The following is a 19,313-nucleotide window of genomic DNA, read 5'->3' as shown; positions in this document are numbered from 1 at the left end:
GTTTAGCCAATATATGCAGGAGACTATTGTATCTTTCTGAAGGGAAGGCCACGTTATTGCCTTGCATTTTTTTTCATTTTAAAATCACCTGGTGTCTTTATATGGCAGCGCCATAGAAGCACTGAGATCTAAGCAGTGAGATTTATTCCAACTTCTTCTGAAAGAAACACCCTAAACTATTCACAAGGCTATTCTAGGAAACAGTCAAGAAGAATAAAGGTTCTTCAATTACAAGCTTTTAACATTTTTTCCCAATTCAAAATTCCTTTAGTTCTTCTTTTCTGTTGATAACACCCAAAATAGCTTGAGTTTTCTTCCTAAATTCAATACAGTTGTCAGGAGATTATTCTATTCAATCCCCCAACAAAAACCAATTTTCATAAGAAAAACCTATTACAGGTAATCTTCAATTTATAACTGATCACTTTATGCCCTTTTGAAGTTACAACGTCTACAGAAGGGATGCTCTATGGCCATATGAGTGCTTTAAGAAAAAAAAATCCAGGTAATTATATATGGTTATGCTATCTCCCTGCAGTCATATGACTGCATTTGGGTGAGTCAACTTTACTATCAGTCATAGGGTTCCACAATCACATAAACATAATTTCCAATATTTTTCTGCCATTGTTTAAAATATACATCAGTTGACAATATTGGTATTATTTGAAAAAAAAGGAACAAAATTGTCTGTGAAATGTTCATTTTTATAACTGAAATGACCCAGGGTGGCAAAGTGGTTAGAATGCAGTACTGCAGACTACTTCTGCTGACTGCTGGCTGACAGCAGTTCTATAGTTCAGTTCTCACTGGCTCAAGGTTGACTCAGCCTTCCATCTTTCCGAGGTCGATAAAATGAGGACCCAGATTGTTGGGGGCAATAGGCTGACTCTGTAAACTGGTTAGGAAGACAGCTATAAAGCACTGTGAAGTGGTATATAAGTCTAAGTGCTATTGCTATTGAAATGCTGACAATAAATGGCAATTGTAATGTGTGCCATCTCATTAAGTCTTTTTTTATCTCATTCCATGTTTTAACAGTAATTATTCTGAAACAATTTTTATTAGTCACTGTATTTCTCCTTTCTTTCAATTTTAAAATCAGTTTTCACCATCCTCAACTCTGGAACTTATGCATTCATATTTGTGACCAACATCTTACTCTTTTGTTTATTAATCTTAAAAACAGTCATTATTCCAAATGCCATCACTTTTTCATTAAATGATTCATAAAATTTATAGGATCTTGTACTAACACCAAATCCTCAGCATCAAAAGCCCTTCATAACTCTCTTTTTAATAGTTTAATTAGGAGTCCCTTAATTTGATCAATTTGTTTAATATCTCTGTCCAATTCTGTCTAATACTATCTAATACTGTCTAATACTTATTTCTCCTTTCTTTCAATTTTAAAATCAGTTTTCACCATCAACAACTCTGGAACCTATGCACTCATATTTGTGACCAACATCTTAGACTTTTTTATGAATCTTAAAAACAGTCATTATTCCAAATGCCATCACCTTTTCATTAAATAATTCATAAAACTTATACTGTAGGATCTTGTACTAACACAAAATCCTCAGCATCAAAAGCCCTTTGTAACACTCTTTTTTTAATAGTTTAATTAGGATTTTGATCAATTTGGTTAATATCTCTGTCTAATATTTATAAAACTAAAATACAAAGTAAAGATGATAAAGGGAAACCTATATTTCACGGTGTTCAAATAACTTACTATTTTATTTTTTTTTATTTTTAATTCCATTTATATCCCGCCCTTCTCCGAAGACTCAGGGCGGCTTACAAGCTTAGCAGTAGATGATATTAGCTTTCTTTAATATATGCTATAAGTGAATAGAATCTATTGTTAAAAAAACATTGCCAAACACTTGTTGAGACTCTAGAAAGAGTACAGAGAAGAGCAACAAAGATGATCATGAGACTGGAGGCTAAAACATATAAGGAACGGTGGCTGGAAATGGGTATGTCTAGTTTAATGAAGAGAAGAGCAAGGGGTGACATGATAGCAGTGTTCCAATATCTCAGGGGCTGCCACAAAGAAGAGGGAGTCAAGCTATTCTCCAATGCACCTGAAGGCAGGACAAAAAGCAATGGATGGAAACTAACCGAAGAGAGAAGCAACCTAGTACTAAGGAGAAATTTCCTGACAGTTAGAACAACCTGCCTCCAGGAGCTGTGAATGCTCCAACACTAGAAGTTTTTAAGAAGACTGGATAGCCATTTGTCTGAAATGGTATAGGGTTTACTGCCTGAGCAGGGGGTTGGACTAGATGATCTCCAAGGTCCCTTCCAACATCACCATCATCATCGTCGTCTTTGTCATTATTATTATTATTATTATTATTATTATTATTATTATTATTATTATTATTATTGTTGTTGTTGTTGTTGTTGTTGTTGTTCTTCTTCTTCTTCTTATTATTATTATTATTATTTTTTATTATTATTATTATTATTATTATTATTATTATTATTATTATTATTATTATTATTATTATTATTTCATATGGTCTTGAAGATAGGGCTATGTCACCAAGAACAGGAGCTGGAACATTCAGTAAAGTCTGTAAGATTGTTTTATTGATGACTGGCTTTAGTATTAATTCACTTGCCAAATATGTATTTAGTATTGTATATATTGCACTGGTTATTAACATATGTGTCTGTGTGTGGGGGGGCATGTGTATATCTATATGTATATGGACAGTATATGTATATACTGATATACATCCACAGGCTCATGATTGAAAAGATTGAATATATTTGTCCAAATAATTTGGGATTTTCAGTTTATGTTTTCTGAAATCCATATTTCCTAAATTATCATTATCAGTTGAAAATGACATATTTTGCATTGGACATGGGAAGAAGCATTTTTAATTGTTTGTCCATTGAAGTCTCTTTTAACCTTCTTGCAACATAATCAGATTGGATTATAACATTTATTTGACTGATATTTATCAAGGATAAATGCTATTAGATTTTAGAAATAAATATAGGTAAAGGTTCCCCCGCACATGCGTGCTAGTCATTTCCGACTCTAGGGGCTGGTGCTCATCTCCATTTCAAAGCTGAAGAGCCAGCGCTTGTCCAAGGACGTCTCCGTGGTCATGTGGCCGGCATGACTAGAGGTGTGCCAAAGGCGCACGGAGCACTGTTACCTTCCCACCGTAGTGGTCCCTTTTTTTCTACTTGAATTTTTACGTGCTTTTGAACTGCTAGGTTGGCAGAAGCTGGGACGAGTAACAGGCGCTCACTCTGCTACGCAGCACTCGGGATTCAACCCGCCAAACTGCCGACCTTCTGATTGACAAGCTCAGGGTCCTAACCCACTGAGCCACCGCGTTATTGATTTATATATGTACAAGAATAAACAGAAATTGAGTTTTAGAATAATAATTTAATTTAATTTAATTTAATTTAATAATATTTCTATACCGCCCTTCTCCCAAAGGACTCAGGGCGGTGAACAGGGCAAGAATAAAAATACAGGATCACAAAAGTTAAAAAATAATTAAATACATGCCCATATACTAAAAATACATCTTAAAACCCCAATAAAATAACAATAACAACTCCCCCCCAGTCCTCCATCAGGCCAGGCCAGCTTGTTCAAAAAAAATAATGTGCAGTCATCTAGATCCAAGGGGAAGAAAAAATGATTTATTATATACTTATTCATGCATGTAGCTCCTGCTGAAAAAAAGAAAACCTTAAACGACTGTATAAAATAGCACACTGTTGTAAAAAAAAAAAAAAGGACTGCTCCAGCGGGTCACTTCTGTGGCAGTGGGGCATGCTGGTGCTCTGCACTGCACTCAGCTGCGGGGGCTCCCCTGGGAAAGTTGGAAGCACAGCTGTAGTCTGGGACGGTCAATTGCTGTGAGCCCTGTCTGGCCAGCTTTGTGCCTCTGTCCCCCAAGAGCAGCTGTAGTGAGTTGCTAGTGTGCGCTTCCCTGACTGGCAGATCGACCTCCACCCGGGACTTCGGCCGCGTCTGCAGAAGGCGAGCAGGGTGAAGGGCGCTTTGGTGCCATCCCTCCCATGTGAAGGGCACCTTCCTGCCTCGCGGTCCACAGCAGCATTGTTGGTGTGCGTGGATCGACTGTGAGCAAATGCAAAGTGTTTCTGTTGCTGGAATAAAGCTTATTAAATGAGCAAGCAACCTCCAAGTATCATTGATAGATCTTCCCCAACTTTCCTCCGATGCTTCATGAAGAATTAAGTGGGCATCAGGTTTCTTGGTAAAAATGGATTTGGAAGGAAGGAAAGAAATGACAATGGGAGGGAGGGAATGAGGAAAGGACAAAGAGGGAGGGAAGGAAGAAAGGAAGGAAGGAAGGAAAGAAGGAAGGGACAATGGGAGAGGGAGGGAGAGAGAGAAATAGAGAGAGAAAAAGAGAGAGGGAGAGAGAGAAAGAGAGGGAGAGAGAGAAGGAGAAAAAAATAGGGAGAGAGAGAAAGAGGGAGAGAGAGAGAAGGAAAAAGAAAGGGAGAGAAATAGAGAGAGAGAAAGAAAGAGGGAGAGGGAAAGAGAGAGGGAGAGAAAGAAAGGGAGAGAGAGAGAGAGAAAGAGGGAGAGAGAGACAAGGAGAAAGAAAGAGGAAGGGAAATGGAGAGAGAGAAAGAGGGTGAAATAGAGGGAAAGAGAAAAATAGAGCGGGAGAGAAAGAGGGAGAGAGAGAGAGGAGAAAGAAAGGGAGGGAAATAGAGGGAGAAAGAGGGAGAAATAGAGGGAAAGAAAAAAATAGGGAGAGAAAGAGGGAGAGGGAGAAAAAGGGAGAGAGAGAGAGAGAAAGAGGGAGAGAGAGGAGAGAAAGAAAGAGGGAGGGGAGAGAGGGAGAAAAAGAGAAGGAGAGAGAGAAATTAAATTAGTAACGTGATTGTTAAGTGAATCTGGTTTCCCCACTAACTTTGCTTGTCAGAAGGTTGCAAAAGGTGATCACATGACCCTGGAACAATGTGACCATCATAAATATGAACTGATTGCCAAGCATCTGAATGTAAATCACATGACCCTGGGGATGCTGCAACGGTCATAAGTGTGAAAAATGGTCATAAGTCACTTTTTTCAGTGCTGTTGTAACTTTGAACAGTCACTAAGTGAATCATTGTAAGTCGAGGACTACCTGTACTTTATCTTTTTTTTTCTTTTTTGGGGGGGTTCAAGTTTTTGACACCTTGCTGGGCAACTGGTGGTACTCGGACATTACCTCGTCCTAAAAGTGGTACAATGAATGAAAAGGTTGAAAAGCCCTGATCTAATTCAATGAATTTATGTAGATAATAAGATATGATGAGAGATCTGAGCCCTGATGTACCCCCACATCTCAGGGCCCTCATTTAACAACACTTCTCCCAAAAAATACTGGTCATGGAAGAAAGACCATGCCAAAAAAGGTGCCCTCACTCCCAAAACAAAGTTGTCCAGTACCAGTTGTAGAAAAGCCATCAATGGGTGCAGCATCACACATAGTACTACATCCTACTTCAAAGAAGCATTAACCATTCTTTAGATCCAGCCATATGACACCTCCCAGAAGGCCTTGACCAATCAATAGAAGCATGGGTCCAGGACAAAGTTTGCTTTGTATAACCTATCCTTACCTTGTGAAACAGAAGTCTCCCCAAGCACTGGCAGGGAAAATAAAAACAAGTGTTCCAGTTTCCTGTGCTTTTCTGACTGTATCAAATCTGTATCAATTCTGATTAGTTAAGATTCAAAGCAATCTTTGAAAATTTGAGTTATAAAAGGGATTGCTTCAGACTCAAGGGAAATTTTCATATCAACAATGGTTCAAGCTCCCCTACAGAGTATAATCATAGTCCTAGACCAGACATGTCAAACACAAGGCCTGGGGGCCAGATCCGGCCTGCGAAGTGGTTTCATGTGGCCCACGAAGCCATCCTGGAAACAGTGAGGGAATGGCCCCCACTGCCTTGGTCCTTGCCCAGAGACCCTCCTTCTGCCAGAGACCCTCAGATCTGTCCCACTCCTGCCCAGGCCCCCATAGGCACCCTTGATGCAAACTATGTAGAGCTAGCCATGCCCACCCAGTAGGCCATACGCACTCTAGCCACGCCCACCCAGTAGGCCATGCCCACCCAGGCCATACCCACTCGGCCCCCTGAGGGCAACTGCAATGCTGATGCGGCCCTCAATGAAATTGAGTTTGACACTCCTGTCCTAGACTAAGTCAGTGGGTACTTTTCCAAGGTTTTGTGAATGCTGGAAATAGAAGGTCCATAGTATGTCTTTTTCTCATAAGGAAAGTGGCATATAGATAGACAGCCCTATACAAATTTTTGGGGGCATTAAAAAAATCCCTTTAGTCAAGGTTATGGATTAGAAGTGATAGTGATAAGTTAACCCCAAAATTGCCTTGTGATCTGGTAATTAGAATTAATTTTACAATCACAACCCAAATGATTGGGTTCAAAGAGAAGGGATCATGGAAGATTAGGATAGTAGGAGTAACTGCTACAACTTAATTCAAAGGAAAAGTAGAGAAGGAAGAGATCCAAGAGGGGAAAAATGGAATTTTGACCAACCATGAAGGTTTAATAGGAGAAGTAGAGCCTAAAAAAGAAAAGGCTGTGATAAAGCATGAGGAAAAACTGAAGGGGAAAGTATTCTCAAATGGGAGGTTAATATACAACAAATCCAGAAGATGGAATCAGACTTACAACCATGTTGTGATTACAATTATTCTGGGGGAAAAAAACTTTCTATTTTTTTGTATGTACAGTATGCCATAAACATTTGAAAACTGCAACTCAACAAACATATACAAAAGTGTAGGATTTTTATATATTTATTGTTACATTTTTTTATTTAAGAATGAATAGGTTAACATCCTTTGTTTTGTTTTCTAGTACAAAAACAAGTATTTTAACCTAAAGGAGTATGAAACTTGATAGTAGAATTCACATTAAACCTGTCTTTCATATTTATTCTCTGCCATTATATTGGCCATTTTCTAATTCCAAGATTGAAAATTTTTGAAAGAGCAACTTTGATGTCCTTGTTTCTCATGGTGTAGATTATTGGGTTTAACATGGGTGGAATAATGGAATAGGATATTGTAATGGTGAAATCAAAGTGTGATGGTTTGTCGGGTCGAGGAATCAGGTAACCAAATGAGGAGGCAACCAAAAATATGGAGAAAACTGTGAGGTGGGGAAAACAAGTAGAGAAGGCCTTTTTCCTTCCCTGAACAGAAGGGATTCTTGAAACAACAGAGAAGATCTGTGCATAAGTAATAGAGATGAAAATAAAGCAACCAAATACTAATATCATAATAAATATAACATATCCAATTTCAATTACATATATATCTGAGCAGGCAAATTTAAGTAACTGTGGGATTTCACAATAGAACTGATTGATTGTATTAGAGCAGAAATGATTAGTGAAAGTGCCAATAGTGTGCAACACAGCATTGATGAGGCTGACAATCCATACAGTGCCAACCATTTTTATACAGAATGTTTTGTTCATTATTATTTCATACTGCAAAGGATTGCAAATGGCAACAAACCGATCATATGCCATGACAGTAAGGAGGGCAATATCACAACCCATAAAGAAGACAAACAAGAGGACTTGAGCAACACATCCTGAATAGGAAATATCCCTGATATTCATTACTAAATTAAAAACAGCTTTGGGAACGATGACTGAAACAGAACCAACATCTTGGAGAGCTAAGTTCATCAGGAAAAAATACATGGGAGTATGAAGATGGGAGTCCAAAGCAACCACAGAGATGATCAAAAAATTTCCTGTTATTGTCATGAAATACAAGAGAAGGAAGAAAGTTGAATACATCATCTTAATTTCCCATATCTTTGAGAATTCCAAGAGAAGAAACACACTTGTGTCATTATCCATTTTCTGGCCACATTTATGACAGTCCTGGAAGTGAGGTGGAAGCTATTAAAATATCTCCAATTCATTTCAAATTGTCCTTCAAAGCTATCCAAGATTTTCAAATACAACCTTACATTCCTGCCGTGATTTTGATGTAAAATGAAACATACAAAAGTTCAAATCAAAGCAAGAAGAACTTTCAACATGAAAATAAATTAAGTCTGGAAGCAGAGGAGACATTTCACATCACAGTGGCAGAGGTGTTTATCTTGAGGTCCGCTAAAAGTGATGGACTATGTAGAGCATACAGTATATCCTCTATGGTTTTTCCTGCTTTTATTTATAAGGCAAATAAACTCTTCCCGAGAGTGCAAATAAACTCTTCCCGAGAGTATGAGAATAGTAGACAAGCAAAATCTAGAAGATATTTGCTTATTGTCTTCATTCACATTCTTCTGATTAGATTCAATATTCATTTTTTCTTTCTTCCTCATTTAGAAGGTGGCATTGTATACAATGCTTTTCATTCTCATTACAGGGTTTAAATGGTTTTCTGAATTGCAGGAAAGATTAACTTATCTTCTTTGACACCACAGAGACTTAGTTAGCTCCCAAACATCCTGCACATATCCTCAGAAAACACTCCAGAGATTTTTATTAGTAGTAATCATCTGTTTGCTTTGATTTTTCTAATAAATACAGTATGCTAATAATTTAGAATGAACATACACTTTTTTACTGAAAAGTTTTAAAATACATTTTTAGAACATATACCCCATCTCCCCCAACCCCTCCCCTTCCCTCCCTTCCCAACACCTCCCCCCCCACTTCCCAAAGCAGAATACAGGGTATTCCATCATACAATCTTACTCTAAAATATTCTTATTACTATAATTACTCTTTAAATCCTATCACACTTTAACTCTCCTTAACCATAGAAAAGATAAATAATATATCCTCTAATTATAATAACTAATAACTATTCATATGCTAAATGATACTTTGTAGTCCCATATTTATTCTGAATATAATCAATCCATCTTCTCCATTCCACTATATATCTTTGTTGCGAGTGATCTTTCACATATGCTGAGATTTTAGCCATTTCTGCCAAGTTCAAAACTTTCAAAGTCCATTCTTCTATAGTAGGCAGATCCTCCTTCTTCCAGTATTACGCTATCAAAAGTCTTGCAGCTGTTATTAAGTTCAGCATCAGTTTAGTTTCTATAGCAGTACAGTCAGTGATAATACCCAACAAAAAAAATAGTGATGAAAATCTTATCTTTTGCTTAAATATCTTCTGCATGTTCCACCAGATTTTGATCCAAAAATCTTTAACTTTTTTACAAGTCCACCATACATGATAATACGTTGCATCATCACAACCACATCTCCAACATTTTGGCTGACAATTTGGATACATACATGCTAATTTTTTGGGATCTAAATGCCATCTATAAAACATTTTATAAAAATTCTTCCTTAAGTTTTGTGCCTGTGTAAATTTAACTTTCCTAACCCATATTTTCTCCCAAGTGTCCATTATTATTGGTTCTTGAAAATTCTGGCCCACTTTATCATACAATGTTTAACAAGTTCCATTTCTGAATCAATTTCTATCAGTGCATTATATATCCTTCTTATATTTGCTTGACCTTGATCTCTAATTTGTTTTACCAAATTTCCATCAGTTATCAAGATACCAACTTTCTGATCTTCTTTCCATCTTGCTTGTAACTGCCCATTCTGGAACCAAGTTTGTACAATCTTTTCTTCTTTTAAAATATTGTATGGCTTTAATTGCCATACATTCCTTTCTATCCTTAAAATTTCTTTGTATGTAATCACATCATGTTTAAATCCCACATTTATATTTTCTATTGCATGTTTAGGTATTGCCCAAATTGGTATTTTATAATTTAACTTATGTCTATATTTTCTCCATACTCGCAACAGAGCATACCTTAATATATGTATCTTAAACACATTATCCACCTTCTTATCATACAATAAATATGCATGCCAACCAAATAACAAATCATAACTGCCTGCCTTCAAAATATTAGAATAAAAATCTCATACCTGCAAAACTGTATTAAGATAATATCTCGTGCTTGCACACATCACCGTCATACCTGCTGGAATCTCCCATCTAAACTGAATCTGCCATTTCTTTAATTCATCTGCCAAGAAAACAAATTCTTTTCTTTTCCTTAAAATTCTTGGAGGAATCTCTTTCAGAATTAAAACTTCTTGCTCAGCAACTGTAAATCTGTTTTTATAGAAGGCTTGGATGACCACATTTCTAATTGATCTCTTTGTAAAATAAACCACCACATCTCTAGGTAACTTTCTTTGTCTTGCAATCCAAGAATTAACACGAAATATTTTGTCTATATCCCCCATAATATCTTTTGCTGGACGCTCCAAAACTGGTTCAAGGGCTTGTGCCAATAATTCTTTCAAATCTTCCTTAGGATCTTCTTTCAAACCTCTAATCCACACAGCAAACTCCATATCGCTATATTGTATCATAACTTCATCATCATCAATCTTTTCCATCACATTTTCAGCATCCAACATTTTAGCATCTAATCTCATATTGTTTTGACTGAGCTCTTCCACGCAATCATCCAAACGCTCAATACAAACTGCGAGCCCTTGAAATGCAGCCAAAATGTCTGCTCTTATTCTTCTCCTCAGTAAGTTCAGCTATTTGTTGGGATTATGTTTTTAAAGCATCTTGTAAAGCATCTTGTAAATCTTTTATTGTTAATGCTGGTGCAGGTGCGGGTGCCACAGGAGGAGGCATCAAAGCCTGTAATGAAGAATGCTGAACTGGCGAAGCACCAGCACTTCTAGGAACTTTAGTTGGTTTAGAAGCCATCTTAACACCCAGTTAATTTCTATTATGAACTTTCACTTTCCACACCGCTTGCAACTTTTTCTCTCGAAGTATTCAGAGTTAAATTTCAAATACTTGCTATTACAGCATTCTCCTGCACAGCTCTGCCTGCATCCAAGTAATCCACAATTAATTATCGATAGCAGGGATGGTTGCAGCATCCTGCTCTTCTCCAAAGCCTTGGAGCAGAGGCGTCCTGGAGTCCGGAGCAAATTCAGGCTTCGGGGGGGCTCACACCCTACAACCACCAGAGTTTAAACTCTTGTGGTCTACGGGAGCTCTACCCCTACCTAAATGTTCACCCCCCTCTTCTCTCGAGGAGAGGGTTTCCGAGCTGCCAAACACCTGATCGTCGCTGTTTTTAGCGGCTCTCACGGAAAACAGCGGTGTTGATGGCTGAAACAGCCGCCATCGATGGAGCCTTGCCACCCGGAAGTCAACTCACTCATTTTTCCAGTTCGCTCTCAATCTTGTGCTTGAGAGCAAAGGAGACACTTCAGGGCTTTATTCTCACAGGGAGAATATCGGGGTTCAATTTAAACTTAATTGGGGGCCCTGTGTATTTACCCAACTTGACATTGAATATGTCTGCAAATGCTTTGCAGATGGATTTGAGGCTTTTGGTCTGGGTGCTATGGATCCCTGAGATCCCTATTCCCAGAGCCTGGAACCAATCTAGCCCCACTAAACTGATCCTCCGGCCCTCAGCTACCAGGATGTCCAACGGACCCCGGAGGTTCTTGCACCCCACTATCATTGTGGCCACCCCCTTAATTTTAATGGGTGCACGCTGGAAATCAGCTAACTGGATGTTGATGGGCTTCAAAGAAACCCACCGTTTACTCCAGTCGCAAGCTGTTCTGAATGTATCACTAGAAATGATGGAGACTGCAGTACCAGGGTCGAGTTCCATCTTGCAAGGTACGTCTTGCAACTGGACCTCTAATGTTATTTTTGGTGTGAGAACCTGGTGAATGTCTGTGTGTGAGATGGTCACCTTGTTCCTGAGGAGTTCGGTAGGGGAGGGCATAGGAGATTTGAGATGAGGGGACTCAGTACCTTGCCACACATCCACCAATTGAAGTTTGTGCAAGTTGTCCCGCGTGCGATTTCTGAAGACTGCTGCAATGTGTTCTGTCTTAACACAGGACCGGCACTTAACCAGTCTGAACTTGTAGGTCGCTCTTGGATGGTTTCCCCTGCAGCTAGCACATTTTTGAACGGATTCTTTGCAGTTGCAGCTTGTGCATTTGCTAGTTGTTGGTGTCTTCTGCTGGCTTCAATTGTTGTCGTGTCATGGTTGCTGTTGTCCCTGCCTTTGATGCACGGCATCAATCTCAGCCTCCTCCGCTGCTTCTCCAAATCCGCCGTCCACGGCCCCTCTATGATGAATGGAACCACCTTGGCTGCTGGGTTGGGTTTGCAGGGTCACATTTGCAGCTTCCCCAGCAGCTTCGCTGGCTAAGATCTTATCCTGAGCATCTTGTAATGTGATCACTGGCCGTGCATATAAGCGCTGCTGTAGCCGCTTGTCTCGGAGCCTGCACATCAAGCGATCCTGCAACCTTTCTTCCAAATTAGAAAAATTGCAAAGGCGTGCGGCTTCCCATAAAGCTGCAGTGTATTCTGAAGCCGTCTCACCTGGACACTGGCACTGTTGGTCAAACTAGCTTCGCTATGCCAGTTCGGACACTCGTGGTTTGAAGTGATTGTTCGATTTCTCCACGATGTCGTTGCACGACACGGTCTCATTCACTGTCAGAGCACAAAGGCTAATGGCCAGGTTGTGGATTGTGGGGCCGCTCAGGCAGGTCAGGAACACGGCTTTCTGGATGTCATCGGTGATCCAGTTAGCCCGCAAGAATCCTTCTGCCTGGCTCAGGTGTGAAGCCCATCTCTCGGGATGCTGCATGTCGAATGGTAGCACCTGCCCGTACTGCACCATGGCCATCCTGTTTCTCTGTTTCCTGACCACAAGCTGTTGGCTAGCTGGCAGATGGAAGGTTCGGGGAATTGCTTTCCACCGATCCTTAGTGACTTTAGATCTTCAGGAAAAACAGGATCCCATCCTCGTCACCACTATTGTGTAGTGGATTTTTGGCCACATGGTCAGACAACAGACAAAGAATTCAGCATGGCACCTCTTTATTGGTAGCAGTATCGAAGAGAACAAAGGGGTTACCTGTACCCCCTTATATACTTGGCCAGGTGCACTGACAGCCAATCCCTTATTTAGGTTTTCCCGCCGAGTGCTACCAGTCAATCCAGATACAGTACAGTGCCACCTGATGGTCACACTGAGCTGCTGCTATATTTTATTATCCCCATACATAACACCTGGCCTGTTGACTGTTAACAGATGTAAGCTTTCTTTGAAGCACTACTAAATTTTTGAAGATAAAATGTTTATAAGTCTTTATTGAAGTCATCTGATTTTATAAAACACTGAAAGTATTAATGTGAACACAAACTAAATTTGTTATTAACATTAGATTATAATTAAATTAAAATACACTCTTCTGTTCATATATGTACCTATACATATTGCATACATAACGCTGTCTAATGTTATCTAATAATATTATTAGTAATGTTAAAATCATACTTCAGAAACTACATACAAAAACAGATATTTTCTTTAATTGTCTTTATTAAATAACATAATAATATTAAATAGGCTTGCCAAGATTGACTAGTAATTTCTACCCGATATTTTTTGGACTCCAGTTTTAGTTTCACGGAGGAATATATTCCGACTTGCCAGGGACTTTCCACTCAGCTTTGAAGTTCATCTAGTGAATGCCTGTTAAAGCCTTAAAGGGGAATTTGGCTTACATTTATCAGCAGTATTCTCTGTTACACATAAGCAATGAACGTGGGCCAATGTTAATAAGCTAGCCTGTGAGGCAGTGGAAGATCGAGCTTAAGTTTGGAAGTAGTTATATATAGCATTTGAATATTTAAAGACCAGTGTCATTCAGGATACATTTAGCCATTTATTCAAAACTCCTGTGAAGGTTTGAAGGTTTTAAAACATCTCTCACACTGCTTCTCTGTCCATGACTGGACAGGGAGCTTTGGCAGGGACATAGGGGGCATTTGGTATAAGGGAATGCTGACCTATGCTAGATGATTGCTAACATGTATTATAAATGCTAGATAAATACATTAAGTTGTAAGAACAAAAGCAAGCTTTCAAAAATGATTTGCATTTGAAGATGGACTCTATATCACTTTTATTCTTATTTTTCAGAGGGAGAGAGAGAGAGAGAGAGATTTTCCATTTAAAGCAAATCAATAAAAAGTTACATCTAAACATCTTGCGAAACATACTTCATTCCCATTAATAACATTTTATTTTTTTATTCCATTTCTGTGACTACACATTCCGAATATCCTCACAGTAAACATTTTTGAAAGAGCAACTTTGATGTCCTTGTTTCTCATGGTGTAGATTATTGGGTTTAACATGGGTGGAATAATGGAATAGGATATTGTAATGGTGAAATCAAAGTGTGATGGTTTGTCGGGTCGAGGAATCAGGTAACCAAATGAGGAGGCAACCAAAAATATGGAGAAAACTGTGAGGTGGGGAAAACAAGTAGAGAAGGCCTTTTTCCTTCCCTGAACAGAAGGGATTCTTGAAACAACAGAGAAGATCTGTGCATAAGTAATAGAGATGAAAATAAAGCAACCAAATACTAATATCATAATAAATATAACATATCCAATTTCAATTACATATATATCTGAGCAGGCAAATTTAAGTAACTGTGGGATTTCACAATAGAACTGATTGATTGTATTAGAGCAGAAATGATTAGTGAAAGTGCCAATAGTGTGCAACACAGCATTGATGAGGCTGACAATCCATACAGTGCCAACCATTTTTATACAGAATGTTTTGTTCATTATTATTTCATACTGCAAAGGATTGCAAATGGCAACAAACCGATCGTATGCCATGACAGTAAGGAGGGCAATATCACAACTCGTAAAGAAGGCAAACAAGAGGACTTGAGCAACACATCCTGAATAGGAAATATCCCTGATATTCATTACTAAGTTAAAAACAGCTTTGGGAACGATGACTGAAACAGAACCAACATCTTGGAGAGCTAAGTTCATCAGGAAAAAATACATGGGAGTATGAAGATGGGAGTCCAAAGCAACCACAGAGATGATCAAAAAATTTCCTGTTATTGTCATTAAATACAAGAGAAGGAAGAAAGTTGAATACATCATCTTAATTTCCCATATCTTTGAGAATTCCAAGAGAAGAAACACACTTGTGTCATTATCCATTTTCTGGCCACATTTATGACAGTCCTGGAAGTGAAGTGGAACCTATTAAAATATTTCTAATTCATTTCAAATTGTCCTTCAAAACTATCCAAGGTTTTTAAATACAACCTTACATTCGTGCCGTGATTTGGATGTAAAATGAAACATACAAAAGTTCAAATCAAAGCAAGAAGAACTTTCAACATGAAAATAAATTAAGTCTGGAAGCAGAGGAGACATTTCACATCACAGTGGCAGAGGTGTTTATCTTGAGGTCCGCTAAACGTGATGGACTGTGTAGAGCATACAGTATATCCTCCATGGTTTTTCCTGCTTTTATTTATAAGGCAAATAAACTCTTCCCGAGAGTGCAAGAGTTTCTTAGCAAAGAAGGAAACAAAAAGAAAAAGGATGCTCCAAATAAAATAAAGAAGGGAAATGAAAGGTTCAGTCAGGCAGCTACTTAGAGCCTGGAAACAGAATAGAGATTCTGAGGATCACCTTCAAATATAAAATTCCTAGATTTATTTAAAAGAATCATCTATATTTCTTACATTTTGTCTGATTTAATATATTGTTGCATTGATCAAGGATAAATCAAATAAAAACATCCCAGTTAAATCAATTTTATTCATTTTGAATTGATTCAGATATTTAAACAATGTAGATATCCAGAAATTAATTTGACCATCAATTCTATTTGACTACTTAAAATATCAGCTCAATTTGAGAAGCAACTTTTGTTTGATTTAATTTCATTATTAAAGAAAAGGCTATGAAATGTGGAACTTACCTTCCGTTAACAGAAAAATGGAGTTGGAAGGGACCTTGTAGTCCAATCCCTGCTCAAGCAAGATACTCTATACCATTTCAGACAAATGGCTGTCCAATATCTCCTTAAAAATCTTAATTTAATTTAACTCAGACTAACTAAATTCAAGTTGTAAAAGGTAAGGAGATATTGAATTTGAAAAGAAGCCTATGGAAGGGCAAGGAAAACAAATTAGTAGAACATTATGGCAAAAGCAAACAATAATGATCATTTTCTTATTCCATAGGTCAGCTTGTAACACGGAGGTCTCATTCTACATAAAAACAGTTTTTGTGATTCAGTATAAAAAAAAGAATTGTTTCGGGGAGGAAGGCTGATTGCCTCCTTCGTAACTCTCAGGAAAGCAGAAAGAAAACCTAGGAAGGACATCTGAAGAAAAAAATGGAAAATGAAACTTTAGAATAGGAGTATGAGAATAGTAGACAAGCAAAATCTAGAAGATATTTGCTTATTGTCTTCATTCACATTCTTCTGATTAGATTCAATATTCATTTTTTCTTTCTTCCTCATTTAGAAGGTGGCATTGTATACAATGCTTTTCATTCTCATTACAGGGTTTAAATGGTTTTCTGAATTGCAGGAAAGATTAACTGATCTTCTTTGACACCACAGAGACTTAGTTAGCTCCCAAACATCCTGCACATATCCTCAGAAAACACTCCAGAGATTTTTATTAGTAGTAATCATCTGTTTGCTTTGATTTTTCTAATAAATACAGTATGCTAATAATTTAGAATGAACATACACTTTTTTACTGAAAAGTTTTAAAATACATTTTTAGAACATATACCCCATCTCCCCCAACCCCTCCCCTTCCCTCCCTTCCCAACACCTCCCCCCCCCACTTCCCAAAGCAGAATACAGGGTATTCCATCATACAATCTTACTCTAAAATATTCTTATTACTATAATTACTCTTTAAATCCTATCGCACTTTAACTCTCCTTAACCATAGAAAAGATAAATAATATATCCTCTAATTATAATAACTAATAACTATTCATATGCTAAGTGATACTTTGTAGTCCCATATTTATTCTGAATATAATCAATCCATCTTCTCCGTTCCACTATATATCTTTGTTGCGAGTGACCTTTCACATATGCTGAGATTTTAGCCATTTCTGCCAAGTTCGAAACTTTCAAAGTCCATTCTTCTATAGTAGGCAGATCCTCCTTCTTCCAGTATTGCACTACCAAAAGTCTTGCAGCTGTTATTAAGTTCAGCATCAGTTTAGTTTCTATAGCAGTACAGTCAGTGATAATACCCAACAAAAAATAGTGGTGAAAATCTTATCTTTTGCTTAAATATCTTCTGCATGTTCCACCAGATTTTGATCCAAAAATCTTTAACTTTGTTACAAGTCCACCATACATAATAACACGTTGCATCATCACAACCACATCTCCCACATTTTGGCTGACAATTTGGATACATACATGCTAATTTTTTGGGATCTAAATGCCATCTATAAAACATTTTATAAAAATTCTTCCTTAAGTTTTGTGCCTGTGTAAATTTAACATTCCTAACCCATATTTTCTCCCAAGTGTCCATTATTATTGGTTCTTGAAAATTCTGGGCCCACTTTATCATACAATCTTTAACAAGTTCCATTTCTGAATCAATTTCTATCAGTGCATTATATATCCTTCTTATATGTGCTTGACCTTGATCTCTAATTTGTTTTACCAAATTTCCATCAGTTATCAAGATACCAACTTTCTGATCTTCTTTCCATCTTGCTTGTAACTGCCCATACTGGAACCAAGTTTGTACAATCTTTTCTTCTTTTAAAATATTGTATGGCTTTAATTGCCATCCATTCCTTTCTATCCTTAAAATTTCTTTGTATGTAATCACATCATGTTTAAATCCCACATTTATATTTTCTATTGCATGTTTAGGTATTGCCCAAATTGGTATTTTATAATTTAACTTATGTCTATATTTTCTCCATACTCGCAACAGAGCATACCTTAATATATGTGTCTTAAACACATTATCCACCTTCTTATCATACAATAAATATGCATGCCAACCAAATAACAAATCATAACCCTTAAGATTTAATAATCTCCCTTGTGTTAAATTAAACCAATCACTAATTGACGATAATGCTGCATTTTAAGACCACCTCTTTCACGCATGTCTTGCAATATCTTAAATTTAACTCGTGGTCTTTTCCCTGCCCAAACAAATTTATTAATACCTTTCTGCCATTCCTCCAAATTTGAGTCCTTTTTAAGTATAGGTATCATTTGAAACAAAAATAAAAATTTTGGCAAAACATTCATTTTTACTGCTGCAATTCTTCCCAATAAGGATAATTGTATTTTTTTCCAACTATCTAACTCTTTTTGTATTTTTAACCATAACAATTCATAATTATTTTTGTATAATTTTACATTTGAAGCCAAAAGATATACCCCCAAATATTTAATCTTTTTAACTATTTCAAATCCCGTTTACTCTTCTAAAACAACCTTTTGTTCTATAGTCATATTTTTAGACAGTATTTTAGTTTTTTGCGTGTTTATCTTAAATCCAGAAACTTTCCCATATGACGTTATTATCTCCATCAATTCTACAACTGAGTAAGTCGGTTGACTTACTGTAATAATCAAGTCATCCGCAAACACTCTCAATCTATAATCTTAATCTCTTATTTTAATTCCCTTAATTTTATTTGAGTCTCGTATTTTAATCAGTAATATTTCCAATGTTAAAACAAACAGCAAAGGTGACAACGGACACCCCTGTCTTGTACCCTTTGCAATATTACATGTTTCTGTCAAACTACCATTAACTATTATTTGAGCTGTTTGCTTCTGATATATTGCCCTAACAGGTTGTAAGAAATTATCCCCAAACTCCATTTTCTCCAATGCCTTAAATAAAAATTGCCAATCCAATTGATCAAAGGCTTTCTCAGCATCCAAAAAGATCAGCGCTGCAGAAACCTGGTTATTTCTATCCAAAAATTCCAATAAGTCTACAATATGTTTCACATTATTCTCCATTTGTCTACCAGTTATAAATCCAGTTTGGTCACTATGAATCATTTGCTGCATTACCTTCATTAATCTATTTGCTAAAACCTTTGCAAATATCTTATAATCAGTGTTTAAAAGTGATATTGGCCTATAATTTTTGGCTTGTGTAATATCTTGATCTTCCTTCGGAATCAGCGATATAAAGGCTGTTTTCCGCGATGGAGGCACTTCTCCCAATTGAATTGTCCTAAACAATTCTCTTAAAGGTTCCACCATTTCTAACTGTAAATCTTTATAATAGATGGCAGTCAAACCATCTGTTCCTGGTGCTTTTCCCACTTTTAATTGCTTAATTGCTAAAATAATTTCTTCATCATTTATCAATTGATTCATCCCTT

The 19,313-nt window shown here is 37.2% G+C and overlaps 2 protein-coding genes across 2 annotated transcripts; both read right to left on the bottom strand.

Annotated features, from left to right (window-relative positions):
* Positions 1-6,988: 6,988 nt before the first annotated feature.
* Positions 6,989-7,918, bottom strand: LOC308678751 (olfactory receptor 14I1-like; the record flags this gene model as incomplete). Its single annotated transcript, XM_081345983.1, has 1 exon — positions 6,989-7,918. The coding sequence occupies one exon, from the start codon at positions 7,916-7,918 to the stop codon at positions 6,989-6,991; it is 930 nt and encodes a 309-aa protein (XP_081202109.1).
* A 6,238-nt stretch (positions 7,919-14,156) lies between these two features.
* On the bottom strand, positions 14,157-15,107 carry LOC308678749 (olfactory receptor 14I1-like; the record flags this gene model as incomplete). The annotated part of the gene is made up of 1 exon (XM_081345981.1): positions 14,157-15,107. One exon carries the CDS (start codon positions 15,105-15,107, stop codon positions 14,157-14,159), a length of 951 nt encoding a protein of 316 aa, XP_081202107.1.
* Between the last annotated feature and the right edge of the window lie 4,206 nt (positions 15,108-19,313).

This window comes from Vipera berus, assembly GCF_964194415.1.
Source record: "Vipera berus genome assembly, chromosome: Z".
Lineage (NCBI taxonomy): Eukaryota > Metazoa > Chordata > Lepidosauria > Squamata > Viperidae > Vipera > Vipera berus.
The sequence above is the reverse complement of the archived record's forward strand: the minus strand, read 5'-3'. Positions and strand labels throughout refer to the sequence as shown.